Source organism: Eptatretus burgeri, chromosome 5 (assembly GCF_056783735.1).
Source record: "Eptatretus burgeri isolate ZD-2024b chromosome 5, Ebu_testis_v1, whole genome shotgun sequence".
In the NCBI taxonomy this organism is placed as follows: Eukaryota; Metazoa; Chordata; class Myxini; order Myxiniformes; family Myxinidae; genus Eptatretus; species Eptatretus burgeri.
In genome coordinates, this window is record NC_140965.1 from 7405828 (window position 1) to 7429506 (window position 23679).

The window sequence follows — 23679 nt, forward strand, 5'->3', positions numbered from 1 at the left end:
TTATTTATGAGCCCTTCTTCAGCATCATTTGCCAGTTCACAATATAATTCTTCAATATATTCCTTGGCCTTAGCTTTGTTTGAGTCTCTGCAGCAATCGCCAATCATTATAAAGATGGGCATTACGCTTCAGGTCCAGGACACTCATGGTGCCAGTGGTGAGTCAAGGCCATCTCTGATGTCTACGCAGACTAACTGTCTGTGACAGAAGAGAGAATCACTGATCATATTGAGGACCAGGCAGACTGGGTCATCTTGGAACGAACCGTGTGCCTGGAATTAATTGCTGACGGCAATGTTGTTGCAGGCGGTGATGCTGGTGTCACCCAGAAGTGATTCCACATCAAACTTCTTTGGTGGCCGTCAATAGGCATGAATTTTGATGTCTCCGCCAACTAAATGGTGGTCGGAGTTTGCAGGGGATTCTGCACCCCTGTATACCTGGTATGACATGAAGATTGATGTGTTTCTAAGCAGCATATGATCAATCTCCCTAGTGTGGGCGTCGTTGGATATCCACGTTAAGCAGTGGATATAATTCCTTCGAAAGAAGGATCCGACAACGAATAAATTGGTGAAGGAACACATATTAAGGAGCTCGGTTGAATTATCATTTTGGCAACCAGAACCATAGTTCCCGACGACATGCTCGTATCCTGTGCTCTTTATCCCGCTCACAGCATTGAGATTTCTGATAACAAGTAGTTTATCAGTGGGTGAAGTGGAGTGTACCAACCAGGAGCTGGGATCTTTAAAATCCTCAGGCTTTAAAATAGACTCGAGGGCAGCCCGCAGAATCCATCCGGAATGGAGACGAAGTGGGGCGCATGCGCACATGACGATTAATGCTGTGTTGCATTTATCGAGTCAGAAGGGTTTATCTTGGTTCATATATGTATGTATTTACTTCTTCAAGCCAATTTGTGGACTTCATTTATTTCGTTGGTGTGAATAGCAGAATTAAAGGGTGTCAAAATGATGGATTGGAGTTTTGGCAGAGATGGTGACTCGAGTCGTTGTGATTTGCAAGTTGAGTTGAGACTTGTTGACAATGACGATGAATGAATGAACACGATATCAAAACTGGGAGGGCACTCGGTAGAGCGCATACATCCGCCATGTAATTCCTGATCCATGAGAACATATCGGGGCCCAATACATTTTTGAAATATGCTATACAACAATATATTGTTACGGCTGTGGAAATTCGCAATACACCATAAAGGGTCCTCAGATCAGTTATGACGCGAAGTTTATGTGCAGATAGTTCCCCACCGTTGTTTCAAGGGCTTTCTTCGTGTTCACCAGGCTGCGACTCTTTGAGATAGCCGTATTTCTTTTTCTATTGTTATTTTGAACAAACCTCCACGCAAGCAACAAGCCGCGTTGAAAACCGTCGAACGAAAAAGGAAACCAAAAGAGTCCCGATGGGCGCGCGGATTTTTCTCGCCTGCTTCTCCGAGGAGTGCGACGGAGGCAGGGGGAGGGCAGCTCGCCGCCGATTGGTGGATGAACAGCGTGAGGCGGTCGGGGTGAGGGAACGCCCCTTTTCGGGAACCTTCTTGAAGGGAGGTGGAGCCAGAAGCAGGGTGGGGTGAAGGGCGGAGCCTCGGATTGTAAAAGGGCGGACGCGCACGAGGCTCGCTCTCTCTCTGGTCCATGAGCTCTCGCCCTGTGGTCCATCATCCGTTCTCTCTCTGGTCCATGAGCTCTCGCCCTGTGGTCCATCATCCGTTCGCTCTCTGGTCCATGAGCTCTCGCCCTGTGGTCCATCATCCGTTCTCTCTCTGGTCCATGAGCTCTCGCCCTGTGGTCCATCATCCGTTCGCTCTCTGGTCCATGAGCTCTCGCCCTGTGGGCCATCATCCGTTCTTTCTCTCTGGTCCATGAGCTCTCGCCCTGTGGTCCATCATCCGTTCTCTCTCTCTGGTCCATGAGCTCTCGCCCTGTGGTCCATCATCCGTTCTCTCTCTGGTCCTGAAGCCCCTTCTGCCCTGCAGTCTTTTCTTGTTCGGTCGTGGGTCATGAAAGCACCAGCAGCAACGCCGGAGAGAGCTCGCTGACCACGCCAGGGGCCCGAGGTCAGGCGCGGCTACGCAAGGCCGTGGGGAGTCGACATCGCGACCTGCCCACCGTCGCGCCACGAGGGCGCGGCTACGCAAGGCCGTGGGGACTCGATGTCGCGACCTGCACACGGTCGCGCCACGAGGGCGCGGGTAAGACCCTTCGGTCTCATGGGACCCGTTCGGTCCTCCAGGTTCCGTGCCATAAAGGTTTACGAACCCCGTCTACCTCCCTGCCTATGGGGAGGGTTTTTCTTTGTTTTTGTATGCATGCTGTGGCGCCGTGTCCTGCCAAGTAGAAACTGTGTAAGTGGCTGTGCTTGTAAATAATAATCGTAGTCGGTGGTATTGCTTTTGCCTTCTATTTGTCGCTTGTATATTGCATGACTGTATACGTGTTGTTGCAAATAAATGTCCTTGTGTGCAACGTATCCCATTCGTTGCATCCTCCTTTCACCACATTGAAAGTGCCATCTTGCATCGTGGAATGAGTAGTGGGTTTTGAACACCCTCATAGAAAGAAGAGAATCACATCCGTCGAGGTCGGTGATAACACCGCTCGGTTATCACTGTAGCACGGAACGGACCGCTTAAGCGGTTCGTGTCCTAGGCCGACCTGCGGCGAGGTACGATCGCCCGGTCGACTACTCGCGCAGGTACTTAGGTAGGTCGAATTTGGTGAGCAACCCTATCCTGCGCGGGTGGGCAATTGGCACGATCGTGGTGAGGGTAAACCCCTACCCGTGACTGGCTCCTGGCGGTAGTTCTAGGAGGGTCACGACTGAATTGTCCGTCCGGTGGGCGACGCGATTGCGATTGGAGTGACGCAATCGCTCGCACGCCAGGCGGGCCAGAATTCGTAACAATATCGTTTTTGGCCCTATCTCTCATGGTGAAGAATCACTTTATAAATTAAATAATGCTCGTATGCAAACCCGGATTCGGATCTTCACCAAAGTCGAATCGACTTGTCTGACCCAACATGTCTCCAAAATTTCATCCAGATCCGTCCTCAACTTTTTGAGATATCCTGCACACAAATAAACAAACAAACATACAAACAAACAAAGAAGAAGACGTCGTGCAGAGCATGAAACTTGCAAAATACATAAAACAAATTTGACCTCAAAAATAATTGGTGGTTGAAGTCAGTGACCCGAAATATATATCCTCTTCAAATTTCAAGTCAATTGGATGAAAACTGAGGATTTTAGAAATACCACCCTCATTGTTGACCTTGGGTCTATGTTGACCCTTTGGTCAATGTTAACCTCAAAAATAATTGGATAGTTGAATTCATTGACATGAAATATAAATCCTCTTCAAATTTCAAGTGAATCAGATGAAAATTGAGGATTTTAGAAATTCGGCCGATGTTGACCTCAAAAATAATTGGCTCGTTGAATTCAGTGACCAGATGTGAAAATCCTCTTCAAATTTCAAGTCAATCAGATGAAAATTGAGGAATTTAGAAATCCCACCTCACTTGTTGACCTGAGGCCTATGTTGACCTTTTGACCTCAAAAACAATGGGCTTCTTCGTTTTGACAAACTCTACCATGTGGTGAAGTTTCGTGAAGATCGGTTTAAAAATGTGACCCGTCGGTGACAAACAGACAGAAATCTTCGATTTTGCAAGTAACAAACAAACAGAAAGGGGTGAAAACATCACCCCCTTCACCTTCGGTGGTGGAGGTAATAAATACGTCAGTGATGTGTTTGTGACTACTTTTCATTCGATGTGTGCTCGGATGTGATTATATTATTTTATGAACAAAGACCGCCGGAGTCGCGCTCCAAAGGAAGCACAAACTCGGTAAATAGATCACGCCGAGCTTAGAAAAGGTATTAGTTCGGGTTATGGTTAGCTATTAATCAGGTATTAATCACTAACCTTCCATATTCGGAGTGAAATCACCAATATTAATGACACGCAAAAGACCGAGTCTGGTCAACGAGTTTGAATGAGAGCAATTAAACTTTGTCATTTTTATTTTTTCCAAGTCGTTCATTTTACAGAGAACACGTGGCCCAAAAAACTCATCAAGCTCATCAGAACAACCGGTTCATGAACCTTATAAACCCTTGAGTATTAAAGGCTTTCACGTAACCAAGGTCGATGATAATGACATTATGACGTGATACTTGACGTGCCTTAAAGACCTGAGACTTACCTGAGACTTGGCTCAGGTGACTTGTTGACATGTCCGAGTTATGATGCGTTGGTGTGTTGAGTGTGGTGTGTATTGCGTGGCGTGTGAGTGTGGGATGGTTTATGGCATGTGTGGGGTGGTTTATGGCATGTGTGGGGTACTTTTTGGCATGTGTGGGGTAGTTTATGGCACGTGTGGGGTGGTTTATGGCATGTGTGGGGTGGTTTATGGCATGTGTGGGGTGGTTTATGGCATGTGTGGGGTGGTTTATGGCATGTGTGGAGTGGTTTCTGGCACGTGTGGGGTGGTTTATGGCATGTGTGGGGTGGTTTATGGCATGTGTGGGGTACTTTTTGGCATGTGTGGGGTAGTTTATGGCACGTGTGGGGTGGTTTCTGGCACGTGTGGGGTGGTTTATGGCATGTGTGGGTGGTTTATGGCATGTGTGGGGTAGTTTATGGCACGTGTGGGGTGGTTTATGGCATGTGTGGGTGGTTTATGGCATGTGTGGGTGGTTTATGGCACGTGTGGGGTGGTTTATGGCATGTGTGGGGTAGTTTATGGCATGTGTCGGTGGTTTATGGCATGTGTGGGGTACTTTTTGGCATGTGTGGGTGGTTTATGGCACGTGTGGGGTAGTTTATGGCACGTGTGGGGTGGTTTATGGCATGTGTGGGTGGTTTATGGCATGTGTGGGGTACTTTTTGGCATGTGTGGGGTAGTTTATGGCATGTGTGGGGTAGTTTATGGCATGTGTGGGGTGGTTTATGGCATGTGTGGGGTAGTTTATGGCACGTGTGGGGTGGTTTATGGCATGTGTGGGGTAGTTTATGGCACGTGTGGGGTGGTTTCTGGCACGTGTGGGGTGGTTTCTGGCACGTGTGGGGTGGTTTATGGCATGTGTGGGGTAGTTTATGGCACGTGTGGGGTGGTTTATGGCATGTGTGGGGTGGTTTCTGGCACGTGTGGGGTGGTTTCTGGCACGTGTGGGGTGGTTTATGGCATGTGTGGGGTAGTTTATGGCACGTGTGGGGTGGTTTATGGCATGTGTGGGGTGGTTTATGGCATGTGTGGGGTAGTTTATGGCACGTGTGGGGTGGTTTCTGGCACGTGTGGGGTAGTTTATGGCATGTGTGGGGTGGTTTATGGCATGTGTGGGGTAGTTTATGGCACGTGTGGGGTGGTTTCTGGCACGTGTGGGGTGGTTTATGGCACGTGTGGGGTGGTTTATGGCATGTGTGGGGTGGTTTATGGCACGTGTGTTTATATACTTTGCGGGGATGGTTTGTTGTGGGTGCATGGCATGGTAAAGTGGTGTGTTAAGATGAGTGGTGTATTGGGCTGAAGAGATGGCAAAAGAGTTACGCAAAGTCACACGTCATAAGAATGAGGCATGATTTTACCTCATGTATGTAAATCCAGGTTGCAATGGTTAATTCCCGACACAGGGAAGGGATGAGCCAATCACTCGATTATTGTTATTACCTCCACCACTGAAGGTTGATGGAGGTTATGTTTTCAGCTCTATCTGTCTTCTCTGTTTGTTTGTTACTTAGAAGAAAAAAACAATTTTTTTTGTCAAGTATGTTGATCACAAGTATGTTTGTGTGTTTGTTTGTGTGTTTGTTTGTTTGGCTGTCCGCTCGCCTCCAGCCCAAACTGCTTAACCTATCGTTCTGAAATTTTTGGAGATAATGGTCCCTGTGACGGTCCTGCATTGAAGTTTTGTAAAATTTGGTCGACCAAAAACGGTCAACAGAGGCCAAAAGGCCAATTTGGCTCAAATTATGTATAATCCTCAATTTTCATCAGATTGACTTGAAATTTGAAGATAATTTGCACATCAGGTTGATGAATTCAAGCATCTATTAATTTTGAGGACACTATTGGCCAAAAGGTCAAAATAGGCCAAAAGGCCAAATTTTCTAAAATCCTTAATTTTCATTTGATCGACTTAAAATTTGAAGAGCATTTAAATACAAGTTCGCTGGATTCAACCACCGATTAATTTTGTGGTAAACATAGGCCAAAAGGTCAAAATAGGCCAAAAGGCCATTTTGGGACAAATTATTTTAAAAGCCTCAATTGTTATCTGATTGACTTGAAATTTCAAGATCATTTGCACATCAGCTTACTGAATTCAAGCACCAATTATTTTTGAGGTCAATATAGGTCAAAAGGTCAACATAGAACGAACTTCTAAAATAATCAATTTTCATCAGACTTGAAATTTGAACAGGATTTGCATATCAGGTCAATTACTTCAACCACCAATTATTTTTAAGGTCAAAAGGTCAACACCCTTAAATTTGCTCAAGGTCATCTGCCATCTGCTTGGAAATCAGCAAACATAACCGCTCTGCATAAAAAAGGTGCTAAAACAGATCCCTGCAACTACAGACCAATGAGCCTTCTCCCAATCATCGGCAAGGTTATGGAATCCATCATCGCTTCAGACATTAAATCCTTCCTCTTCTCCAATGGCTTGATTTCTGATCATCAATTTCGTTTCAGACCAGGTCGCTCTACCCTGGATATGCTGCTTCTGGTCTCCCAACAATGAATGAAGGTCCTCAATGCCGATCATGAGATCAGAGCCATATCCCTAGACGTATCGTGAGCTTTCAATGTGGTCTGGCACCCTGCCCTGCTCACCAAACTCTCTTCCTGTACTACCCAAGGCCATCTCTCATGACTCGCAGACTTCCTCTCCTGTCACAGCCAACGTGTGGCCCTAAATGGAGTTCTCTCATCCCCCCTTCCTGTCCAGGCTGGAGTTTCTCAAGGCAGTGTTTTGGGCCCTGTTCTTTTTCTGGTTTTCATCAATGATCTCTCTGGAAAATTCTCTTTGTCTCTTTGCTGATGACTCCACCCTCTGCCGTACCATCTATCATCCCTCAGACCGGCAAGCAGCAGCTTCTTCGCTCGCTGCAGATCTGGGTAAAATCACAAACTGGTCCAACACGTGGAACATGTCGTTCAATCCGGACAAATCTCACACTCTCACTGTCTCTCCGAAAGGACCGTTTGGAACCCCCCCCCCCCATCCACTTCCTCAACAATCTTCTGGAAGAAGTCGTTTCTTTCAAGCTTCTGGGTCTCACTATTTGCCATGATCTTTCCTGGGAAAGCCACATTTCAAACCTGGTCTCCAAAGCCTCCGTGCTTCATATGGATGACTGGGAATCCTCCGTCGTGCAAAGTCCTTCCTTGGACCACCTGAGCTCCTGACCACATACAAAGCTTTCGTCTGCACCCTGATGGAGTACTGCTCTCCCCAGTGGGCTGGTGCTCCTGCCTCCAACCTTTCTTGGCTTCGCGCTGTGGAAACCAAGGCATTTCGTATCATTGGCATCTCCCGCGATGAGGCTGAGTCTTTGGGCCTCCTCTCACTCTCTTACCACAGGCAGGTTGGTGGTCTTTCTGTCTTCTACCGTCCCCTCTCTGGCCTCACCCCCCCGCCCCCCCCTGCTGTGTCTGCGATTTGTCCCCAACATATTTCCGCAGGGCGCTCAAGGTCCGCCAACAACCCATCTGGTAAAACTGCCAAAACCACGAATCACTGCTCACCTTCACTCTTTCATTCCTCTTTTTTCTCACCTTTGGAATAAACTCCCTCACTCTGTTCAATCCCATTCTTTCCTCCAGGCCTTCAAAACAGCTGTTCACCACCACCTCTTATCATCCCCCATCCAAATCCTCAATCTTTTCTACCCACGTTAATCCACCCCAAACCTACCTCCTTCAAATTCCCTGCTTTCCTTCCTGAAAGTCTCTGCAATGTCCATCTTGTATTCCCCATGTTCCCCACCCCATCCCTCTCCCTTCCACAGATCTCCTAATGTCTCTGTTCCCCACTGTTTTGTCCTTCCCTCTCCCACCCCGCATGTTTCATGCCCCCCTCCTTCCCCTTGCTGTGCGTTGTGTGTTGGCTCTCATACGAGCCTTGACAAGGTATACAAAAAAATAAATAAATAAATAAATAAATAAAACACAGGCCTAATTTCTTAAATTGATTCATGGGGCCAAAAACTATATGTGTGTGTGTGTGTGTGTGTGTGTGTGTATATATATATATATATATATATATATATATATATATATATATATATATATATATATATATATATATATATATATATATATATATATATATATATATATATATATATATATATATATATATATATATATATATATATATATATATATATATATATATATATATATAGATATATATGACCGTTTTTACAGCCATTTTTCCCGCTGTGCAGGGGTTTGGCTTTTTCTTGAGGCAATGTTTTATGGCCGGATGCCCTTCCTGACGCCAACCCTGGTCGCCTCTTACGACACACAGGGATATGGTACACCTATTCTAACCGGGGCATACACCGGTACTCATTTCGCCGACCTCAGAAGGATGACAGGCTGAGTCAACCCCCTGGTGTATTCATTCAGTGGCCCAATGGGGCTTGAACTCAGGACCTCCTGGATCCCAAGCCGCTGCCCTAACCACTGCACCAACACCAGGCTATATATATATATATATATATATATATATATATATATATATATATATATATATATATATATATATATATATTATTATTATATCCCAGAGTTGTGGACGAGTTATGACAAAACAAGGTGGATGAGTTGGTTCGGTGACAAGAAAAAGTGGATAAGATTTAGGTTCAGATCCAGCCCATCAGTAGGATACATAACCTGAACTGTCCAACCTGGTCGAGCTATGTGCTCTTCCGAGTGCCGTTCTACTTTGTTCTGTTTTGCCAAGTGTCACTCGATGTGTGATTTTTCATTATCTTGCCAAAACGAAGTTTTTGCAAGATATGTTAGTCAGCTTGTATGTTTTTTTTTTTTTTTTTTTTTTTGTATTTTTGTCTGTCTGTAATCACGTATAAAAAATTCTGCAGAGCACAGTTATCATTGGAAATTTTTGTAACTTCGCATATCAGAGGCCTATAGAGGTCCCTTTCAGTGCACAAAATTTTGAAGGTCAAGGTCAAAGGTCAAGGTCACTTTGGCGCAAATCAGGGAGTCGACGAAACCCTTATTTTTTGAGTAATTTTGATCGGATTGTCTTCAAACTTCATGGGAATATAGTTCATGGTCTGGCGCTCAGTTGATTAATTTTTGGTGGCGATTGGCCTTGACCTTCATGGTTAGCACCTGAGGTCAAACATATTTGACCCTAAGGTCAAATTTTCAAGTTTTAGGAACCATATCGTGTAGTACCTCAAATTGAACACCTCGATGAGTGCTTTCTAGATATGTCAAGTTTGAAACATTATGACGTCATTTGGTGACGTTATGAGGCAAAAGCATATTTTTCATGGTTACTCTGTAGAACGATTCTCATCGGAATCTCTCGTAGGCAGATATTCCTCAAGGAGTCGCTCCTGGTGGATAGCAGCTCTGTTCACCTCAGTGTGGCCTTAAAGAAGTCACACGTGGTCACCTTTTGGCAAGATACGGGTCACCCTGCGGGTGACATTGGTTTATTTGTTTGTTTGTTTGTGAACAAAATATCTCAAAGTTGTGGACAGATTCAGACTAAAATTTGGTGGAGAGCTTTGGTACGTGACACAGATTATATGGTGAGATTTTGGTGAAAATCGGAATCCAGAGCCAAGAATGTTTTGAGTGATTTTTCCCCATCGAGTGATCGGCCAAAAACGACATGTCGCAGGATATCTCAAAAAGTTATGGACGGATTCGGACGAAACTTGGTGGACGACTTGGTTCGGTGAGAACAAGCTGATTAAATTTCAGTTCAGGTCTGAATCCAGATCCGGCCCATCAGTGGGATACAAAACGTAAACTAATCAGCCTGGCAGAGGTATGCGCTCTACCGAGTGCCCTTCTAGTTTTGCATCGCGTCGTTGTTGTTTTGTTGTCGTTTTGAAGACCGCAATGACAAATTGATCCCCTCACCACTAATTATCCCCAGGGAAAGCTTCATTTGTTGGATTGAATTATATATATTGCAATAATTTATCTGACGTAATCAATAAGTTTGTGTGTATTGTAACCTTCTGTTGGTGCGTTGAGATTTGTGCTCGAGATTTTGTGTCGGGATGGCGATATTTACTGGTGCGAATAATCGGATATTTTTTAGTCAATAAAATATTTGGTGATGGCAACTGTGATCTTTATTTTGATGAGATCAAGTTGTTGATGAAATTGTGAATGCCCGCACAACCGAATGGTAGTATTCAACGATAGTGTGGGAGCGATTAATGTTTGAATTTTGAAAATGTTGTTATGAATGATATTATTATTATTATTTTTATGGTAATACAAAAAGCATAACTCTATACAATTATCTTGCACCATATTGAAGTATTCTCCTCAAAAGGAAGAGTTTCTTTTACCCCTTTTTCAATCACGCGCACAACTTGCGCTCCCACGAGCAAATCTAGGGGTGGTGTCGCCACCTGCCAAACATTTGTCACAATACATCAAACAATATTATCTTCCGGTCAAGTGTTCCATTTCTTCTAAGCTTGCAAGCTCGACCCAATGCAAAGGCCTGCAAATCTGGCAAAACGGAAATGGTCTCCTCTATTAGTCGATGTAGTTCCGTCTGAGCTTCCCGAAGTATCTCGCAATGCTCCTCCGATGCATTGTTCTTCGCGGCATGAAGCTTGCCCTCATGGCTCGGCTTACAATGAGGCACGCGGGGAGGAAATTGGCACCAAATCACTTGTCAGCCACGAAATCAAAACTCATCAAAAGAAATTTCCGATCTTTCAGAAAGACTTCTAATTATACGAAACATTCCGCAGCACACCATCCTGACTTGCTTATGATGTTAAAAACTTTGCCTTGAGGACATGATCATGCTGGATGAAGTCAACGATTCTAATTAGTAATTATTCATCTCTTACACACTCTGCTTTATTCGTCTCAACTTCCCTTTGGATCAGCGTTTGACATCCTTTTCAATAATGATCGCAATATGGTGGAGGTGGTGGAGAAAGGGGAGCATTCAGGATCAAGCGACCATAACATGGTGTGGGCAAGGATTCCATGAAGAGCTTGAGTCTGGGATAATAGAGTAAGGCAACTGGATTTCAGGAAGTAAAACTTGGAAGGTACAAGGACAGAGTACTGTAGATTTTAAGAAGCTGACAAGAAGCCTGTCAGCATCAAAGAAATGGGAAACCTTCAAGGAGTAAAATTTGCATTGTACAGAATAAGTATTGTTATGTGGAAAAAGTTGGGGGGGGGGGTAGGTCCATAGCGAGAATGTGATAAGAATGGTATGGGTCCTGTGTATTTGAGTTGGTTAGATTTGCACCTGTATTTGGGACATGTGAACGAAAATGGGTGTGCGATGCGGCTTTGGGAATCCCTCCTGCCTACTTCATGGAGAACTACACACCCAGCAGGGACAGTGAGCTGCAGAGGGCCCTGCAATGGAGGTGGGACACTCGCATAAAGGTGCCGGTCACCAAGTGGTGGGAAAGCCAACAACAGGACCAGACACGTGTTGAAAGGCGGGCCCCAAGGGCTTAAAAGACACATCCATGCATGCACGTGGACAGATATCATCTCTCTCTCTCTCATATTCTCTCTTCGTATTCACCCAGCATCTTGAGTGCAGACTGCTTGAGAGATTGCGGACAACATCTCCCCATCATCACCCCTCTTGCCTTAAGCCCCGTACCCCACCAGCCTGCACGGAGTGATTCTCGTGAACAGACCAGCTCGTGCCTAATTCAAGCCCTCACCTTTGTCCTTTTGTTCAGTTGTGTGGTATAACGGATTATTTTTGGTGCCAAAGAAGGTTATAATCTCGTTTGTATAATAAGTACATGTACTCCCTTATTCATGTGTCTTTTGACTGCCAGTTCTGTTCCGTTATTTATAATGTCTCGTCTTCCTCACCCCTCGTAGTCTTTCATAATAAAGCCTATGAATAAAAAGAAAAGTCTTCCCGCCTGTTGTGTTCACGCATGCTCGGACAAACCGCCAGTTTTTGGAATGCGTTTGAACGGCCTTTGGGGAATATTCAATCGTAAAAAGGTATTCCTGCCATTACAGGGTGTTTCAAAAGGAGTGATGCAACTTTAAGTGTATATTTACAAAGAACCAGAAACCTCAGGAACATGAACCAAACATTTGTTGAAAGTTTATGATATGGTATTTTCTATCACTGATTGCTATTACAGTAAGTCACTGCTGGAGTTAGTGAGAGCCCAAGGTCTGAAATTGTCATTCACACAAAATCCTTGCAACTGACGTTCTGGATGTGTGCCTTTCCATGGTTCGGACAGGCATTGATCCTGACTCCAAAGGTCTGTCCAACTTTCCTGTAGGTCTCACGTTGCACTACCTGGAGGTAGTCTGACACCTTTTTCAGATCATCCAGTGTGGCAGGACAGTTGGCATAGACAGAGCTTTTGGCAGCACCCCAGAACCAATAATTCAGAGAGAGGGTTGAAGTCTGGGCTATGGGATGCCCAGTCACGAGTGGTTCCCCAGGGCAACGAGGTGGTTTCTGAAGAGCTGCTGCAAGAAAGTGATCGTGTCACCAGCTGTATGGGGGGGGGGGGTGCACCATCCTGCATAAAGCAGGTCATGCTGAGCTGGTTTGGGGTGACCTTTTTTGCTCGATCATTATGGAACTTCTGGAGCACGGCCCAGTAGAGCTCACGGTTCATCGTCACCATCCTGCTGTTGTCATTCTCGAACTCGTAAGGACCGAGCATTCCCCATCTGGGATTGAAAGTACAGAATAATGTCATCTTAGGCCCTTTCAGGTACCTCTCAGTGATCTCCTGAGGTGGTTCTGCCCCTCAGAAAATGTCGTTGGGGTTGTTGATGGCACCATTCAAGTGGAAATTGTCTTAATCATCGAACCAGATCGGGTTGATCCAGTTTGGGTACCGCTCCATCCTGTCACTGAGCCAATTGCACATATAAAGTCTGCTTCTCATGTCATCTTGACTCAGTTTATGCCAAATAGAGATGATTTATGGGAAAAGCTTCAGTTCCTCAGTGAGGATACACCAGATTGATGTTGATGTGATGCCTAACTCCCAGGAGCGTCGGTGGTAGGACTTCTTGGGATTGTCCAGTGCAGAATCCCACACGGCGTCAATGTTGGCTTGGCTCTTGGTTACTGATGCTGGCCAACCACTGTTACTCTTGCTCTGGCCAGATTAAATATATTTAATCTGGTGTTGCTGTCGCACAGAGATGATGGGTCAAATGGCCTCCTCCTGCACAATGGGGATATAGGCTTTAAATATCTTCAATGTTTGTTCAATTGTTGTTGAGCTTGTGTGCACAGGTACACACACACACACACACACACACACACACACACACACACACACACACGTAAATACTTTGATACCTGAGAGGGCTCCATTCCACCTTCTGAAACCTGCATATGGAGATAACAACCAACAACATATATATACATATATATATATATTCTGATTCCAATGTACCATACTCTCCCTGATCTTCCATCTTCTCAGATGAATATCTTAAATTATGTTTCCAAAGCAATTCTCCCAGAAGAAAGAGCACTCGAGTTTGGCATGAAAGAATTTGCACGAATCCACCTTCAGCTACAACATCAACCTACTGGTGTTTCATGATACATCACAAAGGCATGGGGAGAGTATGAAGAACAACATTCATCAAAAAAAAACACAATCATTATAATGATCATATAAATAAAACAGGTGTTTTGATATGCAACAAAGTTATTCCAATTATAAAACAAGAAATTTAAAAGAGATTATCATTGAAGGGTAAAAGTTGACCCACCAGGCAATGACAACGCTGGCACCCCGACAGCCAGATCTCGCCACTGCGGTGGGAACGTGCGGTGCCAGGCAGGTGGCAGTGCTTGGCAAGATGCCCGTCACACTCCGGACAGCAGGATCGTTCGACATTGGGGTTTTCACACTCGCACACGGTGCGGCGACAGAACACTTTCCCGTTCTGCTCTCACACACGCAGGCAAACACCGTAGGTTCATCAAAATGTATCTGATCTACAAAATGCTGGGTGACCACAAAAATACGGCACTGACCTTACCTCTAATAACTTCTTACATACCAATGATATCCTCTTAAGTTTTGCAGGTGCAGAATGTGGAATGCGTGTATAATCCGCAGATTTAGATTTAGTCGAGATGGCTCCATGCTTTCAGTCTAAATCTACCCTGAGAACGAAATCCTTCAAGAATATTCAAACTGAGTTCAGGGCGAGATGCTTAAGGGCAAGGTCTACCGAGGAAGGTCATGATCTCCAGTTGATCTCAAAAACTGCAATAACTGACAAAATCCATTCTATCACTGCAGCCGAATGTGCTGAAGCAATAAACATTTTCCCCCTTTGAATGCAAGTGGTGAAAGTGTGCAACGCTGAGACCGACAAATGGAGCATGTGCTCTGATCTCAATGAAGTCGATGACATTTAAAAAAATATCCATCTGTAACTTTACATTGTGATCGTGCTTCAAGCGAGGAAAATATGTACGAAAGAAGGTGTCATTTTAAACAAGAACGAGAATTGATTTGCAATACATGTCCACTACCGATGTGAGATATTCTCAGTCCAAAAAGGGCATAACCCTGAAAAATTGACGAAACTCCCTGAAACTCGAACTTGTTCTGCAACTTATCATAATAGAGCCATGCGCCAAGTTTCAGTTGAATATGTTAAAGGATATGGGGAAAAGTCTGAAAAACGACAGGTGGGACGGACGGACGGACGGAGAGCAATCCTTCAGTCCCCTCCGGTGAAACTGGAAGGGGACGAATGAAAACTGGAATGGCACTCGGTAGAGTGCATGCCTCCGCCAGGCTGAACAGTTTACGTTTTGTATCCCACTGATTGGCTGGATCTGGATCCGTACCTGAACCAAAATCTAATCGGCTTGTTCTTGTCACCTAACCAACTTATCAACCAAGTTTTGTCATAATCTGTCCACAACATTTTGAGATATTCTGCTCACAGATTTCCATGCCGACAGACAAACACAGGTGAAAACATAACCTTCATCCACCTTCCGTGGCAGAAATAACAAGGAAGGTTCACTAAGTTGTATGGGTACCCTTTTTGTGGTCACCTGTTATCTGATGTATCTGTGGAAAAGGTGTGTTTAGCCTTTGGGTTGTGTAACAATCTTTGGTGTCAGTCGGCAAAGAGGGAGGTATCCCCCCTTACCTAATTTTTGGAGTACCATATCAATTGTCACCCCAACCCCACACTTTTTTGCTCAACAAACAAAAAAATGTGTATACAGTACTCTCAAAGGATTATAATACATGAGACGACCCGTGAACACGTTGGGTTCCCGTTGTGACGGCAGTTGATAAAACAATCATAAAAAAAGAGCTCCAGTGAACTAGACCGCTGAGGTTGTTTGCATTGATCAAATAATCCCGAAGAGTGCTTGACTGAATCGGAAATAGATTCTTTAATATTTTTTTCGTTGCCAGATTTGAACGAAACTTGATACTGCACACCACAGGTGAATGGTGAGTAAGGTGGCCCTACAATTTTTGCACTATCGTGTACCGTTTTGGCTGTATTTTGGGAATATACCGCTGAGGTTGTTTGCATTGATCAAATTATCCCGAAGAGTGCTTGACTGAATCGGAAATAGATTCTTTAATATTTTGTTTCGTTGCCAGATTTGAACGAAGCTTGATACTGCACACCGCAGGTGAATGGTGAGTAAGGTGGCCCTACAATTTTTGCACTATCGTGTACCGTTTTGGCTGTATTTTGGGAATATACCGCTGAGGTTGTTTGCATTGATCAAATTATCCCGAAGAGTGCTTGACTGAATCGGAAATAGATTCTTTAATATTTTGTTTCGTTGCCAGATTTGAACGAAGCTTGATACTGCACACCGCAGGTGAATGGTGAGTAAGGTGGCCCAACAATTTTTGCACTATTTTTGTCCCATTTTGGCTGTATTTTGGGAACATACATACATACATACATACATACATACATACATACATACAAGATGAGAGTTTTAGTTATACAATAATATACATAGATTTCTTGAAATTTTTTAATTAAATTTTATGAAAGGTTTGAATGAGCAATTAATTACTTAGTGAGTGGAATATTAATAGATTCGACGCTTTTTGGGAACACTCTTTACATCTACACCGGACGGCCCAAATATAATGAATTATGTACGTTTACATTCGCTTGGCCTATGTGACTGTATTTGGTTGCAACTGCTTCGTATCGTGTACCGCTCTATAGCTCACACGAACCCGCCACTTGAGAGTGCTAGTTGAGAACACTCGAGTTGCACATCACACTAAAATACAAATTTGGTGTTCGTCTGTGGTCGATGCATTTGGTCATTAGTTTAACGATCTCAACCAAACTTGTCAGGGGGACAAAGGGTCCGTCATAACTCATAAAGCTTGGTGTTGGCTAACATAAAGTAGTTAGTGTGGCTGGCTTGGGATCTTAGGGTCCTGAGTTTAAGCCCCGTTGGACACTGAATTCACATCAGGTGGGGTTGACTCAGCCTGTGATCCTTCCAAGGTCATCGAAATGAGTACCAGTGTACTGGTATGGGGGCACAGCAATAGCGGCATAGTCGCACCCCAACAAAATGATAGCTTCCTGCAATAATAATAAGATAACTCATAAGATAAAGGTTGTAGCTACTTGGTTTTCCCCCTTCCCCTTGGGATTTTGAAAGGAGGAGGGGGGGGGGGGTTATGCCTTGTGTTGGCTCAATGGTTAGGTTGGTGGGCTTGGGATCCGATGATCCCGAGTTCAAACCCCCACTCAGCTGTTGAATTAATACCAGGTGGGGTTAACTCTGCCTGTCATCCTTCCGAGGTCAGCAAAATGAGTGCCAGCTTGCTGGTATCCTGCGTCGGAGTGGCCACCCGTCCAGGATTGTGTCCAATAGCCAAGGGGTCTGCTTCGGCAGCACCAACGCTTTGCACAGAGTATGGTCCCAATGGATGGATGGATGGATTGGGGGGGTTGATACAAATTCTCAATGTAAATGTTCACCTCCACATGTGACTGCATCAACATGTCGAGTCCATGTGAGAGAGTTCAGACATTCTCCACTAACTTTGAGGAGACATGTACCAAATAACGTGTCATCGATACTATGAGAGTGATGTGTGTGTGAGTGTGTGAGTGCACGTGTGTGTGTGTTTGTGTGTGTGTGTGTCGCCATTTTACTCAGAGATGGCCAGACAGATCTTTGTCAAATTTTCAGATGTTCATCCATGAGTGTCCAGTAGCGTTTTTGGCAAAAAAAAGTAAACTTTTTTTTAAATAAAAAAGTTGGATTAAAACAAAAAGTTTTTTGTTTTTTACCTTGTCGAGGCTCGTGGGAGAGCTACCACACAATGCACAGCAACGGGGGCATGAGACAAAAGGGGCAGGAGTGGGAAGGACAAAACAGTGGGGAACAGAGACATTAGGAGATCTGTGGAAGGGAGAGGGATGGGGCAGGGAACATGGGGAATACAAGATGGACATTACAGGGACTTTCAGGAAGGAAAGCAGGGAATTTGAAGGAGGTGGGTTTGGGTGGATTATCGGGGGGTAGAAAAGATCGAGGATTTGGATGGGGGATGATAAAAGGTGGTGGTGAACAGCTGTTTTGAAGGCCTGGAGGGAAGAATGAGAATGAATAGAGTGAGGGAGTTTATTCCAAAGGCAGGAAAAAAACAGGAATGAAAGAGTGAAGGTGAGAAGTGATTCGTGATTTTGGTAGTTTTACCAGAAGAGAGTTGTTGGCGGACCTTGAGCGCCCTGCGGAAATGTGGTGGGGACAAATCGCAGAGAGAGCGGGGGGGGGGCGAGGGTTGAGAGGAGACGGTAGAAGACAGAAAGACCACCGACCTGCCTGCGGTGAGAGAGAGAGAGAGAGAGGCCCAAGGACACAGCCTCATCGCGGGAGATGCCAATGATCTGAAATGCCTTGGTTTCTACAGCGTGAAGCTGAGAAAAGTGGGAGGCAGGAGCACCAGCCCAGAGGGGAGAGCAGTACTCCATCAGGCTGCGGACAAAAGCTTTGTAAGTGGTCAGGAGCTCAGGTGGGCCGAGGAAGGACTTTGCACGACGGAGGATTCCCAGTCGGCGACTGGCTTTGGAGGCGAGGTTTGAAATGTGGCGTTCCCAGGAAAGATCATGGCAGATAGTGAGACCTAGAAGCTTGAAAGAAAGGACTTCTTCCAGAGGATTGTTGAGAAAGTGGATGGGGGGGGGGGGCATTCTAACGGTCCTTTCAGAGGGACATAGTGAGAGTGAGAGATTTTTCCGGATTGAAAGACATCTTCCACGTGTTGGACCAGTTTGTGATTTTACCCAGATCTGCAGTGAGCGAAGAAGCTGCTGCTTGCCGGTCTGAGGGATGACAGATGGCACGGCAGAGGGTGGAGTCGACAATTCAGTCTCCAGTGCCTAAGCCTTTGTAGCTATATGAAAGGGAATATTAAATGATCCCCCACCCCATTCCTAAGTGAGTGTAGCGAAGTGTTTTAAGCCCCCACAAAAAATAAAGAAAGAAAATAAAAATTTAATTTCTTCAATTTCAAAATGCCGCCAGGATTAGAACATAACCAGGTAATGCTGGGTACCCGTGCTAATGTTAAATAAAAATAAATAAGGGTTATTAAACTGTATGGGTACCCTTTTTCATGGTCACCCATGATCTGATGTACACCATTGGAAAAGGTGTGCTTATCCCTTGGGTTGTGAACAATGTTGGGTGTCCATCAGTGGAGGATGGGGGAGACATGTCCCAGTGGGAGAGCATATTTAGGCAGCTCTTGGTGGGAGATCGTATTACAACAGATTTCCATCTCGATCATTTACACTTTCATTTTATATTTTCAGACATTATTTTCACAGTCGAGAATGTTGCTTTCGGCTTGAGTGTAAAAATTATGGAGAAATTCTGACATCTTATTTGCTTTTTCTGTCTTTGAAAAACGTTCGCAGCTTGAGCATTGCTTGCGAAGTGCAGCTGCTGTTCTCACTACTTGCTAACACAATCAGATTTTTAGGTCATTTATCTGTTGTTCCTATTCCTTTCTTACTTGCTTCGATATTTTTTTTGTCCATATTCCTTTTGTTATTTGGACTGACACAAAATAAAGTTGACCCCCCAAGTAAAATAATTCTCTTAGAAAAGGTAGCACGAGAGGCCATAAAGTGCTCAGAATCCTAAATTTTCCAGGACCCACCGAAGCCCCGGATCTTTTCGCCGTATTGGCTTTACGCTACGTGCTCGCGTGTCTCTCCCACTTCTCAATAGCAATTGATGCCCTTAGTAACAATAACGAATGGTGAAAGGGCCGATAACATTGAGCAATCGTTTTTGCATTCATTACCGATGGTGGATGGAGGTCATGATTTCACCCAAGTTAGTCTGTTTGTGAGCAGGATGTCTCAAAAAGTTACAGACTGATTCGGACGAAACTTGGTGGAGGGGTTGGGTGTGTGACTGAGATGAAATTGTTCAATATTTGTGAAGATTCAGATCAGGATATTGGAATTTTTAAAGTGATTCTTCACCATTGAGAGATCAGGCCAAAAATGATATAAAACTCGATATCTCAAAAGTTGTGGACGGATTCAGACAAAATTTAGTGGATGACATGGGTAGGTGATGAGAACAAGCCGATTAGATTTTGGTTAAGGTCCTGATGCAGGTCCGGCCTATCAGTGGGACACAAAACGTAAACTGTTCAGCCTGGGGAAGGTATGCACTCGAACCAGTGCCGTTTTAGTTTTAAGGATATATTGGAGGTATTTTTTGGATTTGATATTATAGATCGAGCGTGGCACTTTAATGTATATACAGTCACATGTTCACACAAAAATATATAAAAACACAAATATGTACAAACATGAACACAGCTGTTTGTCATAAAGTTTGACAAACATTTGTCATAAAGTTTGACAAATGAGATGCTCACAATATTCAGACACCCTTCCACTTCCCCAAAAAATGGAATGAGGCATATATTTTCTTAAAAACCATAATTACATATTTTCTAACTCCTTATTTCATTTGTAGATATTGAAAAATAAAAAAAATGCTGCTGTTTCCAGCACTATTGTGAGTATCTCATTTGTACCAGGTACAGGATGTTCCAAAGAGACCTGGACAACTTTGGTTGTTAATATATTTAGTACCATAAATGAAACAATGATACTCTTTGTTTTATATGATACAAAAACTCATGAAGTTTTCTTTATTTTCAGGTCTGGTGGTTTAACGTAAAAGGAAATGACGACTTCACAGGAGAAAGCTCAATGCGTCAAATGGTTCAGTGAGACGAGATCATACATGCAAGTTCAGCGTAATTTCCGTCCAAGGTTGGAAGGAATCCGCCAACACAGACTAATATCAGAGAGTGGTACAAGAGGTTTAAGGAGACTGGAAGTTGTCAGAAACAGAAAAGTACCGGTCGATCAAGCACAAGTGTAGCACATTCAGTTTCTGCGCTGTTCACCCTATCATTTGCTGGAGGAAATCGATCCCTTTTCCAACATCAGCAAGTTCTTAGCTTACTTCCAATCATCAGCAAGTTCATGGAAACCATCATCACAGCCGACATCAAATTCTTCCTTTCCTCTAAGGGCCTGATCTCAGATCATCAATTCAGATTCAGACCTGGTCAACTCTACATCAGATATGCTGCTTCTACTTTCCCAACTATGGATGGAGGCCCTCAATATCGGACATGAGAACAGGGCCATCTCTCTGAACATATCTTGTGTTCTTGATATAGTCTGGCGACCTGCCTGGCTCTCCAAACTCTCTGCCTCTGTCATCCAAGGCCAACTCCACCAACATCCTCCACTCTCGAAGCCAAAGTGTGGATTCATCCTTCAGGCAGGCAAGCAGTAGCCTCTTCCATCTCTCCAGACTTTGATCGAATCACAAGCTGGTCAAACACACTTTATACGTGTCTTTCAATCCCAACAAATCTCATAAACTTACCCTCTCTCTCTCCGAAAGGTTCGCCTGACAAACCTTCCCATGTATTTTTAGTTGACTTCCAAAGCCAGTCACCCACTGGGCATCCTCCATCTTACAAAGTCCTTCTTTGGCACACCTGAACTCTAATCCACCGAAAAGGCCTTCATCTGCAGCTTGAAGGAGTACTGCTCTCCCCTCTGGGCTGGCTCCCCTGCCACACATCTTGCTCAGCTTGACGCCGTGGAAACCAAGGCCTTCATGATCAATGGAATCTCCCATGATGAAGCTGATTCAATGGGTCTATCACTTCGTCATCACAGACAGGTCAGTGTTCTCTGTCTTCTACCGCCTCCTTTCTGGTCTTGCACCCTCTGGCCCTTTCCGTGCTTTGCCTACCACAGGTTTCTGCAGGGCTTGCATGATCCATCATCAACCACCTTCTGGTGAAACAACCTAAATGCATATTCACTGCTCACCTCCACTCAATCATCCCTCTTTATCCTGCCTGTGGAATCAACTTCGTCATTCTCTCCAATCACATCCTTCCATCCAGGTCTTCAAGACAGCTGCTCACGACCATGTCACATCATCCCCAATGCAAAACCATGATCTTTTCTATCCCTTTTAACCACCCCCCGCAAGCCCACCTCTTTCCAAATCCCCAGATTTTCCTTCCTGAGAGTTTGCTTCTGTTTACATCTGGTCCACCCCCCCACCTCCCCCACCCCCCATCCATCCTCCTATATGTCTTATTTGCCCAAATCTCCCTCTATTTTGTCCCTACTCCTCCTGTTACTGCCTCTACCCCTCTCATTCTGCTGTTCATTTTGTTCTGTTATGTCCTGATCCATTTGATGTTCTAAGCTCCTCCACAAGCCTCGACTGTGCACAGAAACATAGCTTTCTCTCATCAACAAAAACATGAAGGTTTCCTTTTCTTCATTAAATACTTCTCTTGGCATTGACTCGAAATAAAAAAAAAAAATCGCCTCTGTTGTTGATGTTCCTGGCATAAAACCAAACTGTTTTTTTACATAATTACAACTTTTGTATGTCTTCTTTCAAGCAGCTTTCCAAAAACCCGTCAATGTCTGCTCAATTAGATAAACAAACACACAAATAAAAACAAACACATACAAACATAATATATAAATCAAACACACAAAAAGCACTTAAAGAAACACAAATGGACACAGACATAAATAAACATGTGTGTAAGGTAAAATAAATAAACATAAACACATACACACATACACACATCACGGATGCATGTGCAGGGATTGATGGAAATGCTGCATCAATGCACCGCGTTCATTGCAATTTTGCACAGCACATTGAACTGTGCATTTCTCATGAGGGATAACACATTGAACATGTCATGTAATATCATTGAACATCTCAATTATAATACCAAGCTTGCACACTAAAAACTCGGCTCGCCGTCACACGCTCCCTATGAAATTGCTGTGGCACTTAGCGGACATGCCGACAATGTTTGGGAAGTCTTGGCGTTCCATAGTACCACTTGCATTTTGCACAATGCGTATTTTTGTCATTTCCCGCGTACGGTCTGTCGTCTGCTACCAGCTATGTTGTACTGCTATCCCGTGCATGTGCACGGGTATCGCTCGTATAATGTATTGCAATGCAATGTCAATAAACCAATTATAATATATACATATTCGCCCATGTTTCCAGACTTTATGGCCACCTGGGAAAACCTTTTCCGCGACTCTCCAAGTGGAGGATGGAGTGACCCAAGGAAGTCTGTTTGGCCAGTCTTGTTCCTGATCTACATAGGTGACCTCACCAATGCTCGGAGAAACCCTCTCTTCCTTTTTGTAATAACTTTTAACATTACAAGGGATTAAAGGATGTTAATCGCTGTGGGATGGAAGGAGATTTTGTGGGATGTGGGCGATTTTACTTGTATTTGACACAAAGACAACACATCATGGTATGCATATGCACATCATTTTATTTCGCAATGGGACCAAGATGGCCGACTGGCATCCATTTTAGCTGCAAAAAAAACCAAAAATAAACTATCGAACACGTCCTCAACCATTTCTTGGACATGGATTTACCGATGTTGTTCAATCTTGGCACACAGATAATGAATGATGGCTTACATGAGCACGTCATTTTGTTTTTTCTGATATCAGATCCAAGATGGCCGACTGGCGGCCACTTTGTTACTTAAATGTGTCGCCAACCATTTCTCAGACTTGCATGGTCCGAATTTGTACAAACTTGGCACAAGTACAGTACATCGTGACCTACGCGTGTAGTTCCCTTTATTTTGCGATCTGTTCAAAGATGGCTGACTGGTCGACTGATGGCCATTTTAGTTGTAAGTAAATATGGGCTCACCCTTTAACTCCGTACAGCAAAATTACTCAAACAGTGGGGACTTTAACATTTTATGTCTTTTTTTTTCCTTGTTTTATTAAAGTTTTTCATTGATTAACTTTCCA

The 23679-nt window shown here is 44.2% G+C and overlaps 1 protein-coding gene across 7 annotated transcripts in view; it reads right to left on the reverse strand.

The window, feature by feature from the left end:
- LOC147025796 (protein kinase C-binding protein NELL2-like) overlaps window positions 1-23679 on the reverse strand; it is a 370788-nt gene that overhangs the window by 57892 nt on the left and 289217 nt on the right. For all 7 annotated transcript variants that reach the window (XR_015058010.1, XM_085880617.1, XM_085880618.1 and 4 more), the window contains one exon: window positions 14026-14202. Coding sequence is in view for 6 of the 7 variants with exons in the window: in XM_085880617.1 (XP_085736743.1) it covers window positions 14026-14202 (177 nt within the window). In the remaining variant the exon portion in view is untranslated. The remainder of the gene's footprint in view (window positions 1-14025; window positions 14203-23679) is intronic.